At 42.6% G+C, this 19,784-nt stretch overlaps 1 protein-coding gene across 1 annotated transcript in view; it reads right to left on the bottom strand.

The window, feature by feature from the left end:
• Positions 1-19,784, bottom strand: part of LOC133578391 (sodium- and chloride-dependent GABA transporter 2-like) — an 87,758-nt gene that overhangs the window by 48,577 nt on the left and 19,397 nt on the right. The window contains exons 2-5 of the mRNA XM_061932777.2: positions 12,651-12,785; positions 12,432-12,572; positions 12,255-12,336; positions 8,085-8,217 (exon numbers count right to left, since the gene is read on the bottom strand). Coding sequence (XP_061788761.1) covers positions 8,085-8,217; positions 12,255-12,336; positions 12,432-12,572; positions 12,651-12,785 — 491 coding nt within the window. The remainder of the gene's footprint in view (positions 1-8,084; positions 8,218-12,254; positions 12,337-12,431; positions 12,573-12,650; positions 12,786-19,784) is intronic.

The raw sequence follows: 19,784 nt of genomic DNA, 5'->3' as shown, positions 1-19,784 counted from the left end.
GTTTTGGATACCATTGCTGCTGTCAAGCTTAGAATGGTTAAAAGTAGGCAAAAGGCGCCATGGGGAAATGAAGACTTGGTTTGGGCTCAGAATAGGGAGTGCCGCAGAGCCAAACGGAAATTGCGACAATCAAAGCTTCAAGCAAAGAAAAGTTAAATGTGTTCGACCAGACTTTGCGTAGAACAAGGGAGAAATATGTCTGTGAAATACCACAAACTGTAGTAACAATTCTCGTGTCCTGTTTGCTGCAATAAACAAACTCTCCAGTTTCACTTCCAATAGAACTAATTTCTACATCAAAGTGCAATGAGTTTGCAATACTCTCTCATTATAAAATTCAAGGCATTAAAAATACAATCATTCCTGGAAAACAAATCGCTACTATGCAGTCAGCTTGTCAACTAGAGTTGGCACATTTCACTCTTATCACTCACTATGTTTCCATCCATCCATCCATCCATCTTCTTCCGCTTATCCGAGGTCGGGTCGCGGGGGCAGCAGCTTAAGCAGGGAAGCCCAGATTTCCCTCTCCCCAGCCACTTCGTCCAGCTCCTCCCGGGGGATCCCGAGGCGTTCCCAGGCCAGCCGGGAGACATAGTCTTCCCAGCGTGTCCTGGGTCTTCCCCGTGGCCTCCTACCGGTCGGACGTGCCCGAAACACCTTCCTAGGGAGGCGTTCGGGTGGCATCCTGACCAGATGCCCGAACCACCTCATCTGGCTCCTCTCGATGTGGAGGAGCAGCGGCTTTACTTTGAGCTCCCCCCGAATGACAGAGCTTCTCACCCTATCTCTAAGGGAGAGCCCCGCCACTCGGCGGAGGAAACTCATTTCGGCCGCTTGTACCCGTGATCTTGTCCTTTCGGTCATGACCCAAAGCTCATGACCATAGGTGAGGATGGGAACGTAGATCGACCGGTAAATCGAGAGCTTTGCCTTCCGGCTCAGCTCCTTCTTCACCACAACGGATCGATACAGCGTCCGCATTACTGAAGACGCCGCACCGATCCGCCTGTCGATCTCACGATCCACTCTTCCCCCACTCGTGAACAAGACTCCGAGGCACTTGAACTCCTCCACTTGGGGCAAGATCTCCTCCCCAACCCGGAGATGGCACTCCACCCTTTTCCGGGAGAGAACCATGGACTCGGACTTGGAGGTGCTGATTCCCATCCCAGTCGCTTCACACTCGGCTGCGAACCGATCCAGTGAGAGCTGAAGATCTTGGCCGGAGGAAGCCATCAGGACCACATCATCTGCAAATAGCAGTGACCTAATCCTGCAGCCACCAAACCAGATCCCCTCAACGCCCTGACTGCGCCTAGAAATTCTGTCCATAAAGGTTATGAACAGAATCGGTGACAAAGGGCAGCCTTGGCGGAGTCCAACCCTCACTGGAAACGTGTCCGACTTACTGCCGGCAATGCGGACCAAGCTCTGACACTGATTATACAGGGAGCGAACTGCCGCAATAAGACAGTCCGTTACCCCATACTCTCTGAGCACTTTCCACAGGACTTCCCGGGGTACACGGTCGAATGCCTTCTCCAAGTCCACAAAGCACATGTAGACTGGTTGGGCAAACTCCCATGCACCCTCAAGGACCCTGCCGAGAGTATAGAGCTGGTCCACAGTTCCACGACCAGGACGAAAACCACACTGTTCCTCCTGAATCCGAGGTTCGACTATCCGGTGTAGCCTCCTCTCCAGTACACCTGAATAGACCTTACCGGGAAGGCTGAGGAGTGTGATCCCACGATAGTTGGAACACACCCTCTGGTCCCCCTTCTTAAAGAGAGGAACCACCACCCCGGTCTGCCAATCCAGAGGTACCGCCCCCGATGTCCACGCGATGTTGCAGAGTCTTGTCAACCAAGACAGCCCCACAACATCCAGAGCCTTAAGGAACTCCGGGCGGATCTCATCCACCCCCGGGGCCTTGCCACCGAGGAGCTTTTTAACTACCTCGGCAACCTCAGCCCCAGAAATAGGAGAGCCCACCACAGATTCCCCAGGCCCTGCTTCCTTATAGGAAGACATGCTGGTAGGATTGAGGAGGTCTTCGAAGTATTCCCTCCACCGATCCACAACATCCGCAGTCGAGGTAAGCAGAGCACTATCCCCACCATACACGGTGTTGACACTGCACTGCTTCCCCTTCCTGAGGCGGCGGATGGTGGTCCAGAATTGCTTCGAAGCCGTCCGGAAGTCTTTTTCCATGGCCTCCCCGAACTCCTCCCATGTCCGAGTTTTTGCCTCCGCGACCGCTGAAGCCGCACACCGCTTGGCCTGTCGGTGCCTGTCTGCTGCCTCAGGAGTCCCATGAGCCAAAAGAACCCGATAGGACTCCTTCTTCAGCCTGACGGCATCCCTCACCGCCGGCGTCCACCAACGGGTTCTAGGATTACCGCCACGACAGGCACCAACTACCTTGCGGCCACAGCTCCAATCGGCCGCCTCGACAATAGAGGTACGGAACATTGTCCACTCGGACTCAATGTCCAGCACCTCGTGACATGTTCAAAGTTCTTCCGGAGGTGGGAATTGAAACTCTCTCTGACAGGAGACTCTGCCAGGCGTTCCCAGCAAACCCTCACAATGCGTTTGGGCCTGCCAGGTCTGTCCGGCATCCTCCCCCACCATCGCAGCCAACTCACCACCAGGTGGTGATCGGTAGAAAGCTCCGCCCCTCTCTTCACCCGAGTGTCCAAAACATGAGGCCGCAACTCCGATGACACAACTACAAAGTCGATCATGGAATTGCGGCCTAGGGTGTCCTGGTGCCAAGTGCACATATGGACACCCTTATGTTTGAACATGGTGTTTGTTATCGACAATCTGTGACGAGCACAAAAGTCCAATAACAGAACACCACTCGGGTTCAGATCCGGGCGGCCATTCTTCCCAATCACACCTCTCCAGGTTTCACTGTCGCTGCCAACATGAGCGTTGAAGTCCCCCAGTAGAACGAGGGAATCACCCGGGGGAGCACGCTCCAGTACTCCCTCGAGTGAATCCAAAAAGGGTGGGTACTCTGAGCTGCTGTTTGGCGCATAAACGCAAACAACAGTCAGGACCCGTCCCCCCACCCGAAGGCGGAGGGAAGCTACCCTCTCGTCCACCGGGTTGAACTCCAACGTGCAGGCTTTGAGCCGAGGGGCAACAAGAATTGCCACCCCAGCCCGTCGCCTCTCACTGCCGGCAACGCCAGAGTGGAAGAGAGTCCAGCCCCTCTCAAGAGAAGTGGTTCCAGAGCCCTTGCTGTGCGTCGAAGTGAGTCCGACTATATCTAGCCGGAACTTCTCCACCTCACGCACTAGCTCAGGCTCCTTCCCCCCCAGCGAAGTGACGTTCCACGTCCCAAGAGCCAGCATAATGTAGCCGAGGATCGGACCGCCAAGTGCCCTGCCCTCGGCTGCCGCCCAGCTCACACTGCACCCGACCTCTATGGCCCCTGCTATGGGTGGTGAGCCCATTGGAGGGGGGACCCACGTTGCCTCTTCGGGCTGTGCCCGGCCGGGCCCCATGGGGACAGGCCCGGCCACCAGGCGCTCGCCATCGTGCCCCACCTCCGGGCCTGGCTCCAGAGGGGGGCCCCGGTGACCCGCGTCCGGGCGAGGGAAATCTGGGTCCTTGGTTTGTGTTCTTCATCGAGGTCTTCGAGCTGCTCTTTGTCTGATCCCTCACCTAGGACCAGTTTGCCTTGGGAGACCCTACCAGGGGGCATAGAAACCCCCGGACAACATAGCTCCTAGGATCATTGGGACACGCAAACTCCTCTAGTTTCCATTAACTAATTTAATCTGATTTTTTTAGATAGTTCGGTTTCTGTATTTTTACACCGACATGTGAAGTTCCAGTGTCCATGCACACTCGCTGATGCGACTATTGGTCATACACCATGTGTCTCCCGTACGCTAGGGGATGCTTATTTCCTTTAAGCAAGGATAAAAGTATTTATTTTCCGGTGGACCTATGACGTCACACTGGGTGTCTGTGGCTCCTAAGAAGTTAACAGCCAAGCTCTGTTGTGATGTCGGCTGTAATATTGACACAGATTAGAAATACTACGTCTCCATGCTGATGTTAAATAGCAGACAGCGTCCAAAAACGATCTTAGATTGCGCTACGAACATGACGCCAGGGAATGTATCGGAGCGGATGCAGGTCCAATGCAAAGAAAGACCGGCAGCAGAGTTTTTTTGAAGGAATTTTTGGGTGGCGAATAATGGAACCAAAACTTTTGAATGTCTCCGAGTTCATTGATAAAGCTCTGTGGATTGATGGAAGGAGTTTTAAATTCGAAGGAAAAGATTGTTCGTGCCACTGCCGATGCTGTTCCAGATGGGGGTTGCTTTTGTTCTGGACTGTCTAGCCCAGGGGTCGGCAACCCGCGGCTCCGGAGCCGCATGCGGCTCTTTGATCACTCTGATGCGGCTCAGCTGCATACTTGACGACCCCCCCAATTTTCCCGGGAGACTTCTGGACTTCAGTGCCTCTCGCAGGAAACTCCCGGGATTGATATTCTCCGATTTTCACCCCTACAGTAATAAGAAGGGCGTGCAATGATGGTACAGCATTTAGCACCCTCTACAATCTGCATTAATAGCGTGCCAGCCCAGCTTTTTGTTGTATGCATCTTCTACTTGCACACGTGAGTGACAGCAAGGCATACTTGGTCAACAGCCACACAGGTTACACTGACGGTGGCCATATAAAACAACTTTAACAGTCTTACTAATAATGCGCCACACTTTGAACCAAAACCAAACAAGAATGACAAACACATTTCGGGAGAACATCTGCACCTTAACACAACATAAACACAACAGAACAAATACCCAGAATCCCAAGCAGCCCTGACTCTTCCGGGCTACATTATACACCCCTGCTACCACCAAACCCCGCCCCCACCCCAACCCTGCTCCCTCACACATCAACCCCCCCTCCGTGCGTCGGTTGAGGTGGGCGGGGTTTGATAGCGGGGGTGTATAATGTAGCTCGGAAGAGTTAGGGCTGCATGGGATTCTGGGTATTTGTTCTGTTGTGTTTATGTTGTGTTACGGTGCAGATGTTCTCCCGAAATGTGTTTGTCATTCTTGTTTGGTGTGGGTTCACAGTGTGGCGCATTATTAGTAAGAGTGTTAAAGTTTTTTAGACTGCCACCGTCAGTGTAACCTGTGTGGCTGTTGATCAAGTATGCATTGCTGTCACTTACGTCAGCAAGCAGAAGCCCCATAGAATGCGTGGCCGGGCCGGCACGCTGGTTGTAGTGGGCGCTAAATGCTGAACCATCATGGCACGTTTGAGATACTTGATGCCTTGAAATCTGCCGGAAAAACCGGAAGGGTTGACAAATATGACGCCGTCAAGCGCCTTCCATATAAAACTCGCGGGCCGCACTAACATTCTATTTTCATACTAAGGTGGGGACTGCGTGTCTGAGACTCTTGGTTTATACATAGCACAAAGCAAAAAAAATACCTTGTTTGCAGTGTTATTTCATTTTAGATTTCAAAAGATTTTTGTGGCTCCCATTGTTTTCTTTAATTTGTGAAACTGGTCAAAATGGCTCTTTGACTGGTAAAGGTTGCTGACCCCTGGTCTAGCCAGTGGAATACAGTGTTATTTTAATACACCTGCTTCATTCTCTTTCATCTCAATCGTATTTCGTTCGGGAGTCTGAATTAAGCCGACATTTTCCATTTCTTAAATAAAGCTGTTTCCTTTTTCTACAATCGATGCACTTTAAAATGTTGTATTCTTATACTTTGTGAAGCAAATAAACAGTCTCCTCTTAATTACAATTGTGGCCTACATTTTTATTGAGTGGTATCTGCTTCCAGGTTGTGTCCCGCACAATGGGACTGCCACATGCGCAAGATGAAGGGTCCTCTCCGGCAGTCGACAGATCTGGTTTTCAATGGCATAATCCGGGTGTGTTAGTCCAACTTTACAAAAACCAAACACGATCGGATTAAGGTGTTTCCATGGGTTGTAGGAGGCTTATTTAGAGTCCAACTATTTTAGAAATCGGACTAACGTAGTGCATGGATACGTACTGATTGACAAAACCTTTAAAGAAATCATCCACAGTCTGAGTCCATCAACATGCTGCCTTGGTGAGTTACCCACCAAGTGTGTGCTAAGCAGTTTGTTACTACAATACACTCTCACTTCAGACTAGGACATTTCCAAAGGCCTTAAAAACTGCTGTCATTAAGCACCTCTTAAAGAAGTATAGTCTTTATGCCACAGTACTGAACTATCAGCCCATATCAACCATTTTTGGTCAAAGTCCTAGAAAAAGTTGTATACCAACAGCTTAGTGAATTTCTCCTTCTTAACAATGTGTTTGATAATTTCCAATCAGACTTTAGGCCCCACCATGGCACTGAAACAGCTTTTATCATAGTGACAAATGATATCCACCTGAACACAGACAAAAGTCTCTGTCTTGGTTCTGCTGGACCTGAGCGCTGCCTTTGACACAGTTGACCATACTATCCTATTACAGAGGTTAGAAAACTGGGTGGGAATATTCGGTTCTGCTCTCAAATGGTTCCAGTCCTATCTCGATCACAGGACATAGTTTGTTAAAATTGGTAACTGTGTCTCTGACCAAATGGCTATGACCTGTGGAGTTATTCAGGGCTCGATTCTAGGACCCCTATTGTTCAACTTGTCCATACTGCCACTAGGTCAACTAATACACAGCTTCAATGTGTCCCATCTCAACTATGCAGATGGCACTGAGCTCTACGTGTCACTGACGGCAGGTGAACGTCGGCCTGTGGATTTACTTTGTCGCTGCATCGAACAGATCAGTGTGTGGATGCAAAACAATTTAATTCAGCTAAATTCAGACAAAACAGAAATCATTGTCTTTGGCCGACATAAGCAAAGATAAACTAATACTATTCATCTTGAGACTCTCTCCCTGAAACCTAATAATCAGGTTACAAATCTACGGGTAATAATGGACTCAGACATGAACTTTCACAGCCACATTAAGTCAATAACATCAGCAGCTTTTTACCACCTAATAACATTGCCAAAAATCAGAGGAATAAGACTAATGCATACCTTGTCTCCAGCAGTTTAGACAACTGCTGGTGCCCAAAGTCAGGGTAAAATATGGTGAGGCTGTGTTTTAGGCTCCTAAAATCTGCAATAGTCTCCCTAAAGATGTGAGACAGACCTCAAAGTTGGCAATGTTCAAATCCAGGCTGAAAACGCTTTTATTTAATTGTGCATTTGACAACTGAAAGTATTTGATCTAACACTATTATAATAGTTTTTATGATGTTTTAATTCTATGTTTTTAATTTGAATGATAATTATTTTCATGGTATATTTTACATTTTAATTCTGCCTTCTTGTAATTTTCTGTAAAGCACTTCGAATTGACTTGTGTACGAATTGTGCTCTATAAACAAACTTGCTTTGACTTGCCTATTTATATATATCCTGTGTAAAAGTGTGTCGTGAATAAAACTGATCCTAAAGGGCTCTTGTTATTGTGCAATATTATGATATTTAAATAATATAGTATAGCGGCACTAATTGTTAGCTGGAAATTCGCATTGCTAATCGCTAGCTAGAAACCAGTGCCGCTAATCACTACCTGGAAACTAGCACTGCTATTTGCCAGCCACCCTAAATACTCACCAGAATATAAGGTTATAATTATTTATTCCTATTTTAGAGTAGGGTGGCCATGCCATCGTGGTTTATAAACTACACTACAGAATGTTGAATCAGTGGTAATGTGTATTTTTATTATTATTATTTTCTTTCTTGCTTTCTTTCTTGATGTGTATTTGTAATGTGTATCGAGGGTGAATATGTTTAAAATACGTTTAAAAAAAAAAAGTTTAATCTGCCAAAAATATTGACGCCCCACTGTTGATGACATCTGATCTAGCTCTAGGAAGTCTGCCTAGCAACAAGTGTCACACATGGTGTATGTCACACACACTATCATATTACTATACTGTATTATGTCTGCTGATAAGTACAATTCCTTTATTGTTCATATAAAACTGCACATTTCTCAAATATCACTTAAGTTCCATCTTTCTTACCTTCCCGGTGGATCGCACTCCCTTCCAGATGCAAAAGTAGCAGATGATCCAAGCAAGGAGAAGGCACAGAGACAGCTCCCATTGGATGTTTCCTAAAACCTCGATGCCAGGGGATATATTTAGCACCCGTCGTCTGTAAAGATCAGTATATCGTTACTGACTGGCAATTCATTTATGAAGATCAAGACACACTTATGGAGATTTGTACCAAAGAATGTTTTAAACTGCTTCCGTGACGCATTAAATCAACAATTTAGGTTGATTTATACATCATAATTCACCAGTAATTGCAACTATGAGCAAATTTGAATTCAAAGTGAATATAATTTTGTGACTTTTTTTAATGGAAATGACGCAACTTAGTGACCAAAGTCTGAAAGAAGCTGTGTTTTGTTACCTCTTCATTGTTCATTATGTAGAACTTGGCCTTGGACGTTTATGTTTCGCATAACAGAGCTATTTATTTCCCCCAGAAATGTGTACCTTTGACGAGAAAAATAGACCACAAACAAATTGTCAGGAAGATATGCACATGCTAATTTTATAAAGACATAGTTGATGGGAATGTTCTATATGAAGCTAGAGGTTATTAAATGTGCAAAAAATAGCTTTTTCTGAAACGTTTACCTTTTATGACCTACGGATGTTGGGCGACTATCCACAAAACAAAAAGCAAATATAGTCGCTATAGGCTTACAGGGGAAACACTTATGAGCTTTTGATCCAAAGTTGTTGTGTTTTGAATACAAACCCCGTTTCCATATGAGTTGGGACATTGTGTTAGATGTAAGTATAAACGGAATACAATAATTTTCAAATCCTTTTCAACCCATATTCAGTTGAATGCACTACAAATACAAGATATTTGATGTTCAAACTCATAAACTTTTTTTTTTTTTGCAAATAATAATTAACTTAGAATTTCATGGCTGCAACATGTGCCTAAGTAGTTGGGAAAGGGAATGTTCACCACTGTGTTATATGGCCTTTCCATTTAACAACACTCAGTAAACGTTTGGCAACTGAGGAGACACATTTTTTAAGCTTCTCAGGTAGAATTCTTTCCCATTCTTGCTTGATGTACAGCTTAAGTTGTTCAACAGTCCGGGGTCTCTGTTGTGGTATTTTAGGCTTCATAATGCGCCACACATTTTCAATGAGAGACAGGTCTGGACTACAGGCAGGCCAGTCTAGTACCCGCACTCTTTTACTATGAAGCCACGTTGATGTAACACGTGGCTTGGCATTGTCTTGCTGAAATAAGCAGGGGCGTCCATGGTAACGTTGCTCAGATGGCAACATATGTTGCTCCAAAACCTGTATGTACCTTTCAGCATTAATGGCGCCTTCACAGATGTGTAAGTTACCCATGTCTTGGGCACTAATACACCCCCATACCATCACAGATGCTGGCTTTTCAACTTTGCGCCTATAACAATCCGGATGGTTCTTTTCCTCTTTGGTCCGGAGGACACGACGTCCACAGTTTCCAAAAACAATTTGAAATGTGGACTCGTCAGACCACAGAACACTTTTCCACTTTGTATCAGTCCATATTAGATGAGCTCAGGCCCAGCGAAGCCGACTGTGTTTCTGGGTGTTGTTGATAAACGGTTTTCGCCTTGCATAGGAGAGTTTTAACTTGCACTTACAGATGTAGCGACCAACTGTAGTTACTGACAGTGGGTTTCTGAAGTGTTCCTGAGCCCATGTGGTGATATCCTTTACACACTGATCTCGCTTGTTGATGCAGTACAGCCTGAGGGATCGAAGGTCACGGGCTTATCTGCTTACGTGCAGTGAGTTCTCCAGATTCTCTGAACCCTTTGATGATATTACGGACCGTAGATGGTGAAATCCCTAAATTCCTTGCAATAGCTGGTTGAGAAAGGTTTTTCTTAAACTGTTCAACAATTTGTTCACGCACCTGTTGACAAAGTGGTGACCCTCGCCCCATCCTTGTTTGTGAATGACTGAGCATTTCATGGAATCTACTTTTATACCCAATCATGGCACCCACTTGTTCCCAATTTGCCTGTTCACCTGTGGGATGTTCCAAATAAATGTTTGATGAGCATTCTTCAACTTTATCAGTATTTATTGCCACCTTTCCCAACTTCTTTGTCACGTGTTGCTGGCATCAAATTCTAAAGTTAATGATTATTTGGAAAAAAAAAAAATGTTTATCAGTTTGAACATCAAATATGTTGTCTTTGTAGCATATTTAACTGAATATGGGTTGAAAATGATTTGCAAATCATTGTTTTCCGTTTATATTTACATCTAACACAATTTCCCAACTCATATGGAAACGGGGTTTGTATATATATATATATATATATATATATATATATGTATATATATATATATATATATATATATATATATATATATATATATATATATATATATATATATATATATATATATATATATATATATATATATATATAATTTTAACATCCTTGGTTAGCATTATCGGTTCATTCTGCTTCAGAATGTTGCAGACTAGCTACTCTCTAACTCAGAGGTGTCAAACTCATTTTAGATCGGGGACCACATGGAGAAAAATCTACTCCCAAGTGGGCTGGACTGGTAAAATCACATTACGATAACTTAAAAATAAAGGCAACTTCAGATTGTTTTCTTAGTTTAAAAATAAATCAAGCACATTCTGAAAATGTACAAATCATAATATATATATATATTTTCAGTCAACTCATTGGTGTTCATTTTCAATCTATTAACCCTGTAACACCCCTTGTTGTAAAATTACAACGTTACTTTTAACCATCCTAAAAAACAATCTGTTATATATGTATATATATATATATATATATATATATATATATATATATATATATATATATATTTTTTTTTTTTTTTTTTTACCACATTTACATAGTCATTGGGTCCTATTGTTCAGTCTCACAAGGCTATTGGATCGTACATTTGTTTATAAGTCACGCCTTCTGGCCATGAACTCACACAACCTCTCAAGGTTTCCTTCGAACAAAATCTATTTGTTTCATTGGACTGGATTCATCACATTCAAGTAATTAAAATGTCCTTTATATATTTTTGGGTTGTTATTACAATGTCTAGAGTATGTACATATGTAGTTATTGTGGAAAAGATGCACCAAATTTCATTTAGAGCTTGTTATATAATTGTTGCAATTATAAAAGAGGGGGGAAAAGCGTTTTTTAAGAGTTTTATCTTGTTTCATATTTTTTATATTTGTAATAAATGACTTCATAAAAATATAACTAATGTGTGATTATTATTAATGGTATATACCATTATGGGGCTAAGTAAGCAATCAACCCTGCAAATGAACCCTTAGTTGTTCAGACAACGTGAGTACCAAATATAGAAATTCTGACCCCATCAAAGCCCAATGTTGCAATATTACAACATTTCTCTAAAAACATACATAAACATATTTTTTTTAACTCTTCAATTTCCTCCTACAACAACATCTGAAAGGTAAAACAATTTTTTTTTAAGGTTTTTCTATATTTGGTAATATCAAAATCAAATTACAGGATGTTATTTATGTAGTTTGCTCAAGAACAAAGAATTGCTATTGCGACATCTAGTGGACACATTTCTTTCATTCAAAAATTTCGGCTCATTTTTATACTTAGCAAACTAATCCCGCGGGCCGGACAGAACCTGTTCGCGGGCCTGTTCCGGCCCGCAGATCGTGCGTTTGACACCCCTGCTCTAACTACTTAACTAAGTCTGCTACACGCTTAATTCAATGAATATCATTCACTTCTTCTCAGCACTGTCCTTGGCACTCACTTTCTTACTTCCCATGGTTGGAAAAACAAAGTTACGTCGATCTCAAGCTATACGCTAATGCTAACGAGTATGTTTTGGTCAGATCTTACGGGTCTTACTGTGACATTCGCTATGCCAACCAGCCGAATTTTTGCCCACAACTTTAAGAGTAACATTTAGCCAAGAGACAGCTAGTGTCTGGAAAAACTTGTTTTTTGAGGAACCACTGTATTATGAGTATCGTTGGTTCATCTAAGGTTTTATTTGGTTTTCGAATTCAATGGCTGCCAGTCTGTCCTACAGTGTTAGTTCTCCTCAAATTCCCTCTTAAAGGCACAGATGGCCAAAGAATACACACACAAAACCCCTAAAAGAACGTACCGCCAAAACTCTACAACAGACGACGATATGTTCATAGAGGACGTCCAGTTGGAGGTATAGTTGCTCAATACCACGCAAGCGTCTGAAATGTATCACAAATGTTTCATTGTGTAAGTGCGACAATGAAACAATGCAGACATTTTGCCTCCTTGCTATGCGGGTTGTGGGGGGGAGTACCTGTGTTCCATGTGTTATCACAAGTTGCCCATGGCAACTCTCCAGAGAAAGAAGAGAAAAAGTAGAGAAAGGCCCAGGCTAAAATGACAATGTAGCTGATACATCCATAGAAAATGATCAGCTGACTGGCGTATCCGATGCCTGAAAACAACAACTGATGTTAAAAGTTCTTGTCTTCAGGCTCTCAGTTCTAATGCTGAGTGAGAAAAACGTGTTTACCTTCGAACAAGGGGCAGATCTTCCTCCAGCACATGATTCCCCCTTGACTGGTGTACTGGCCCAGAGCTGTCTCCAGAATAAATAAAGGAATACCGCAGGTTCCAAGGAACAGGATGTAAGGAATGAGGAACGCTCCTGCACACAGGTGTAGAACATCACACAAGACAGGATCAACAAGCAGAGAAGACAGAGGGCCTGATCTACTAAGATCCAAATACCACGCGTGTGCAAACTCTAAAATTGCATGTACTATTAGTGGGCATGTTGTGTGTGATCTACTAAGATTACCATGGTGCAGACTGCCATGGATATACTCATTTACTGCCCATTCATGTTATCATGCTCTTACCTGTGACGTTTTGCAATGTATTGAAACATGCAGCAGACATTATGTACCACTTTTTATGAGCATTTCAGAAGCAGTCCTGCAGTGCCTCTACAACAGAACCCATGTTTTTATTTTTGACAATCCATATATGTTCACAAGCATATGTTGGATGTAGCTGCAGCGCGATCGCCTCCTTCCTCACAGCTATTTCTGCACAACTGCCACTTTGCATGTCCTTTCGAGACATAATAAATATAGATGAAAAACAGAGGCTCCAAAACTATTTCAGTCTCGATAGGTGACACTGCATATGTATTTCCTCCACGCAGTATTATGGGCGTTCTGATATTCCGCATATATTCTAAATGTTCATTAAACGGGTTGCGCTCCTTATTCTGCTCACTAAAGACACAAAGTCCTCTGCCGCAAGTTTAGTAGATCAGCATTGCGTGCACTATTAGGTTTGCTTGTGTAGATCCGGCCCACAGTGTGCAATATGGGTGTTAAGATTTTTGTTTTCGGCGCCTCAGGCTACTGCGTGTCTGGGGCCCCTGGGTCCCACCGTCCACCCCATCCGGATGTCCGTTTTGGTTGTGGTCTGCTGGGTCTAGTCTCCGCATCTATCATGGCAGCTCAGTGCGCTGCAGAGTATTCTGCTGTGCTGCAAGGCGGCCAGCTGCTTGGGTAGTGACCTTGTGTGTCAGCGTGTCTGTGATCTCTTTTTTTTCTTCTTTTTTTTCTCCCCCTCTTCCCTCAGGGGGAGGATCCCCAGTTGCTGGATGTTCCATCCTCATCATTGGGGTCCCTGCAGGTGGGGTGGGTGGTTCTGGCGGTTCTGCGGCAACCGACTTGGGTGGGGCAGCTTGAGGCGGGCCCCACTGTGCTCTCCTGGGGGGGTTGGGCTCGTGGGGGCCCTGATGACCTCCTGGTGCAGATGGCTCCTGTGATAGTGTTTACTCACATGTCCCCTCTGTACACAGCCATGCATTCATTTGTTCATATAGTTGCATATATGTGTGTGTGTGTGTGTGTGTGTGTGTTTGTGTTTGGTATCTGTGTCCGTGCGTGCGTACGTGATAATGGTGGATCTGGGTCATCGGATTATTGTTTTTAACTAAGTAAAGCACTTTGCGTTGCATTTCTTTTATGTAAGAAAAGCGCTTTATAAATAAAGTTTGATTGATTTATTGATGGTTGCTATAACAATCTACAAGGTTAATACAGTTCACTTTTCTTTCTTCCCCTCCATTTATCTGCTTTCTTTTGTAATTCAAGTTATCATTACATATATGTACTGTTGCATTTAAAACAATTGTATTGTTGATAATAGAGGTATTTATTATTATTATTCATTATCAATAGTACTATTTCTATTGGTATTTGTATTGCTCCATTTGTAGTATAATAATGTTCATTGTCATTTCTGTGTTATTAATCTTTACTTCAGTAACTGCTTCTTTGCTATCACTTTTCATATCATATTTGTTACATATCCTATTTTCTGATGCTGTTTTGTTGTGGTTGTGGTTGTGGTTGTGGTTGTTGTTGTTGTCTCTCTGTCTTACCCCCCTCTTGTCACCACAATTCCTCCCTATGTCCTACTTGTTTTCTCTTTCTATCCCCTCCTGCTCCGATCTGGCTGTGCCAAATATTAATATAAATCCATTTAATAAAATCAAATACAATTAAGGCAACAAGAGAAATATCCCATGCTTCTCTTTTGTGAAATAAATCTGTACAGCAAATATGAGAATCTACATTAACAATATGATTTTTTTCTGAGTAGCTGGACAGGACAAAAGAAAAGTTTTTTGTTTTATTTATATACAGTGAAATCGTTGAGTGTGCAAGCTGTGCATATGGGTTGTTATTATCATCAATTAGTACTTTTTAGTTGTTCACTGTTTTGCTTTTGTTACTGTACATTGAATTTGGAAATTATTCACAGTGCATTACTTTTTCCACATGTTGTTATGTTACAGCCTAATTCTAAATTGGAATGAGTTCATGTTTGTCCTCAAAATTGTACACACAATACTCCATAATGACGATGTGAAAACATTTTCTTTAGAGATTAGATTTAGATGTGTTGGTCGCCGTGCGGAAATTCATTTTCACTGACCGTAAATTTAGACAATAAACATTACACATCACGGACAAAAACACATCATACATGACAGTGACAGCACCAACACATTTACAGGCTTGTCAGACAGGTCGGCCGGGTCTGCTGTTTCGGGCGGCTGTAGCTGCAGGGACAAGGCTTTTCCTGAGATGGGCCCTCCAGAATTTGATGGTTCTGTACCTTCGCCCTGATGGTAGTGGGATGATATATTGGTGTAGTGGGTGAGTGATATCCTGGACTATTGTGTTTGCCAGTCGAATGATGGACCTGTGGTTCAGATCTGAGATGTTGGGTGTGAGTAGACCGATGATTTTAAATGCTGTGTTTGTAATGCGTGTGAGTTTAGTTGGTTGGTTACAGAAAGCATAGTGAAGAAACATGTGTAACCGTACAGAAGGATGGGTTGAACAATGCTTTGGTACAGTTATAACATTGTTGCAAATGTATTGAAAACAAAAACCTTTGCTCAATACTTTGCTGATGAATATTTGGCAGCAATTACAGCCTCAAAAAATGTGAATATGATGCCGCAAGCTTGGCACACCTTTCTTTGGGCAGGTTTTGCCCAGAGTCTCTCAGACTCCATCAGGTTGGATGGGAACCGTCTGTGTTTTTAGATTTCTCCAGAGATGTTTAATCGGATTTAAGTCTGGGCTCTGGCTGGGCCACTCAAGGACATTTAAAATAATAATGATAATATTAATAATAGTAATGATAATAATTTATAATAACATTTACAGAGTTGTCCTGAAACCATTCCATTGATATGTTCGCTGTGTGCTTAGTGTCGTTGTCCTGCTGAAAGATGAACCTTTCGCCCCAGTCTGAATTCAAGGGTGCTCTAAACCAGATTTAATCCAGGATTTCTCTTGCTGCATTCATCTTTCTCTCTATCCTGCCTAGTCTCTCAGTTCCTGCCGCTGAAAAACATCCCCTTAGTATGATGCTGCCACCACCATTCTTCACTGTAGGGATGGTATTGGCCTGGTGATGAGCGGTGCCTGGTTTCCTCCAAACATGAGGATCTTTGTGCCATCAGATAAGAGAAATTTGTTTCTCAGGGTCTAAGAGTCTTTCAGGTGCCTTTTAGCAAACTCTCGGCAGGCTGCCATGTGCTTTTTACGAAGAAATTGCTTCAATCTGGGAACACAACCATACAGGTCTGATTGGTGGATTGCTGCAGAGGTGGTTTTCCTTCTGGAAGGTTCGCCTCTCTCCACAGAGGAATGCTGTAGCTCTGACAGAGGGACCTTTAGGTTCTTGGTCATCTCACTTATCCCCAGATCGCTCAGTTTAAAAATCCAGCCAGCCCTAGCAAGAGTCCTGTTGGTTCCAAATGTATTCCATTTACAGATGATGGGGGCCACTGTGCTCATTGGGACCTTCAAGGAAGCAGATATATTTCTGTACCCTTCCCCAGATTTGTACCTCGAGACAATCCTGTCTCGGAGGTCTACAGACAATCCCTTTGACTTCATGCTTGGTTTGTGCTCTGCCATGCACTGTCAAGTGTAGGACCTTATATATAGACAATAGTCTGCCTTTCTAGATCATGTCTAATCAACTACATTTGCCACAGGTGGACTACAATTAAGCTGTCGGAACATCTCAAGGATTATCAGTTTAAACAAGATGCCCACTTTTCAGCTTCATGGCAAAGGCTGTGAATACTTACTGTATACCTGTGATTTCTTAGTTTTTAATTTTTAATAGGTTTGCAAAAATCCCTTTAAAACTTGTTCACATTGTCATTATGGAGTACTGTGTGTAGAATGTTGAGGACAAAAATGAATGTATTCCATTGCGGAATAAAGTTGTAACATAAAATGAGGTTAAAGTGAAGCGCTGTGACTACTTTCCGGATGCACTGTATTTAAAACCACAGAATTTCCCCATATTGGGATAAATAACGTCTGTTCTATCCTATCGCCAGTGGTATGTCTAGAGCAGGCCTGGGCAATTATTTTGACTCGGGGGGCCAAATTTAGAGAAAAAAATGTGTCTGTGGGCCAGTATATCTGATTTTAGGAGAACTAATACAAAACCTCACAATAATGTCTTATTGAATGCTAAAAAGGTTATGACAGACCGCCTTAAAAACGGAATGACATTTAAAATTTTTTAACTTAATGAGACACCCAGAATATACATGAAAATAAAGAATGTGGGATTTACAATATTAACTATGAACGATAAAACACTGAATATTGACAACATATGAACGTCACACCCCTCTCGATCAACATATTTTACAATCAAGCGAAACGCAACAAAAATGCAACAAACAGCCAAATATGAACGCGAAGGGTAAAAAAAACCTACCTACAATCTGATATATCACTAAGCTTTAGAACTTTGTTGTATAAATATCCTTCCGCCTCTGTCTCTGACACCCGCATTTCAGGCTCGCTCTGGAAACACTGTGTGGAAACGCTCCCCACCCACACTGCTTGGTGCCTCGTCTGAGCTGATGTGACTTAATTACCATAGTAACTAATTAGATTACCATCGTAACTAATGAGATTACCATAGTAACTAGTATATCATGCAAAAGCGCAGATTCCAACTATTGAAATACTTTGTATAGTTCAAGACTTATGGTCATTTGAAAACATCACAGCACATCACAATGGCAGCTACAGTTTCTATCTTAAAGATCTAAAAATATATTTGGGAATGTCCAGCGTGCCCGATTGAAAAGCTTAACGGGCCGCATGTGGCCCCTGGGCCTTAATTTTTCAGGTCTGGTCTAGTGGGTACCAGGGGTGGCACATGCCACTCCTAGAATCTGATTGGCCGCACCTGGTGCCAACCCACTCAGAGGCGGAACAATTTTAAGCAGTGTCTTTCAAAATGAGGCACACGTACCACTCGCCAAGTTTATTTTCAAAACACAAAACTAGGAGTATTATTAGTTGCTTTGACACCTGAGGTGAGAGTTCCACAGCAATTGATGCTGACCACCTACACTACACTAGTGCAGGTTGCATCAAATTATTATATAGGTACTAATTTGGACAAACTTTCAAAGTCATGGGCCAATTATTCAAAAAACAACACAGAAGGTTAAAATATTTGATACAAAAACACACAACTTGCCCACTGAACTATGTGCATATTATAAAAAATGTCTAATACATCCTTTAACCCCTTTTAGGCCTGATGGGTAATATTTAGTATGCAAAACCCTCTCCACACTTCGACATGTTTGGCGCATTTTAGTTGCTTGAGGGACATTGATGGAAAATGGATGGATGGATATTTCTGAATGATTACAAAACTTTAAAGAGGTCGTCAGTAAAGTTCATAAGGTAGGAATGGTTCACATACTCTTATTCAATATTTTATCGTTTATACTTCACATTGTCGTGGTGGGCAATCTTAATCGGCGGATTCGACGTGTACATATTCGGGTGGCGGGCAATCTTTTTTGATTGATGATGACAGATGATGAGCAGTCAGGTTCCAGACGTCCGTGGTCCTTCATTAAACATAGGTCATTTTTACACAAGTGTGTTTAAAGAATTTACCTGCCAACACAAGAACATCTGTTTTGAACGTTATTTCAGTCCCACCATCTTTTGTTATTTCACCTTGCTTTTATTACCAAATCTGTGTCATATGTGTTTTATGTTGCACGATTGCACCAAGAAAAATTCCTAGTTTGTGAACCCGTTTTCAAACAATGGCAATAAAAACTATTCTGATTCTGATTCTGATTCTGATTCTGTGCAACATTTTAAATTATTCTGTTGCCAGCAATGAAAAGAGTGGATTTGAATGAGGACCTAATCTGTTTCAAAGAAGAAATTATATATACTGTATTTGTGTTTTTGCCAACTGTTACAAGTTGTCTGACGTACTGTAATAGCTTAATACTTTGCAATATTGTTTAATGTCAACAACTGTCTTACAAGAAGATTCACTCCTTACTTGGTGATGGTAACCGTGGTAAACTACAGTAGCCTTTTTATTTTGTCTCTCACCAACTTTGACGGTTGTTTCAGTTTCAGTTTATTTCAAACATGCATACGATACAATGTAATGCATCACATATTTCCAGTTGTTTCAATGTGGGTTAAAGACGGGTTGCAGTTGAGTTTTTAAGAGAAGAATAATCTTCCTTGCTAAAAGCACTACAACGGCAGGACATGCTTGACTCCACTTTATTCGAGCTCCACACACTCAACAGCACGTTCACAAATTTCCCGCTCTCTTTTTCTATTTCCGGAAACAACCGGAAGGCACCAAAAAGCAGGGCTTTATAAATAAAAAACCCCGTTTCCATATGAGTTGGGAAATTGTGTTAGATGTAAATATAAACGGAATATAATGATTTGCAAATCATTTTCAACCCATATTCAATTGAATATGCTACAAAGACAACATATTTGATGTTCAAACTGATAAACGTTTTTTTTTTTCAAATAATCATTAACTTTAGAATTTAATGCCAGCAACACGTGACAAAGAAGTTGGGAAAGGTGGCAATAAATACTGATAAAGTTGAGGAATGCTCATCAAACACTTATTTGGAACATCCCACAGGTGAACAGGCAAATTGGGAACAGGTGGGTCACCACTTTATCAACAAATGCGTGAGCAAATTGTTGAACAGTTTAAGAAAAACCTTTCTCAACCAGCTATTGCAAGGAATTTAGGGATTTCACCATCTACGGTC

This window comes from Nerophis lumbriciformis, linkage group LG38 (assembly GCF_033978685.3).
Source record: "Nerophis lumbriciformis linkage group LG38, RoL_Nlum_v2.1, whole genome shotgun sequence".
In the NCBI taxonomy this organism is placed as follows: Eukaryota; Metazoa; Chordata; class Actinopteri; order Syngnathiformes; family Syngnathidae; genus Nerophis; species Nerophis lumbriciformis.
Note: the sequence above shows the minus strand (reverse complement) of the source record. Positions and strands in the feature narration are given on the sequence as shown.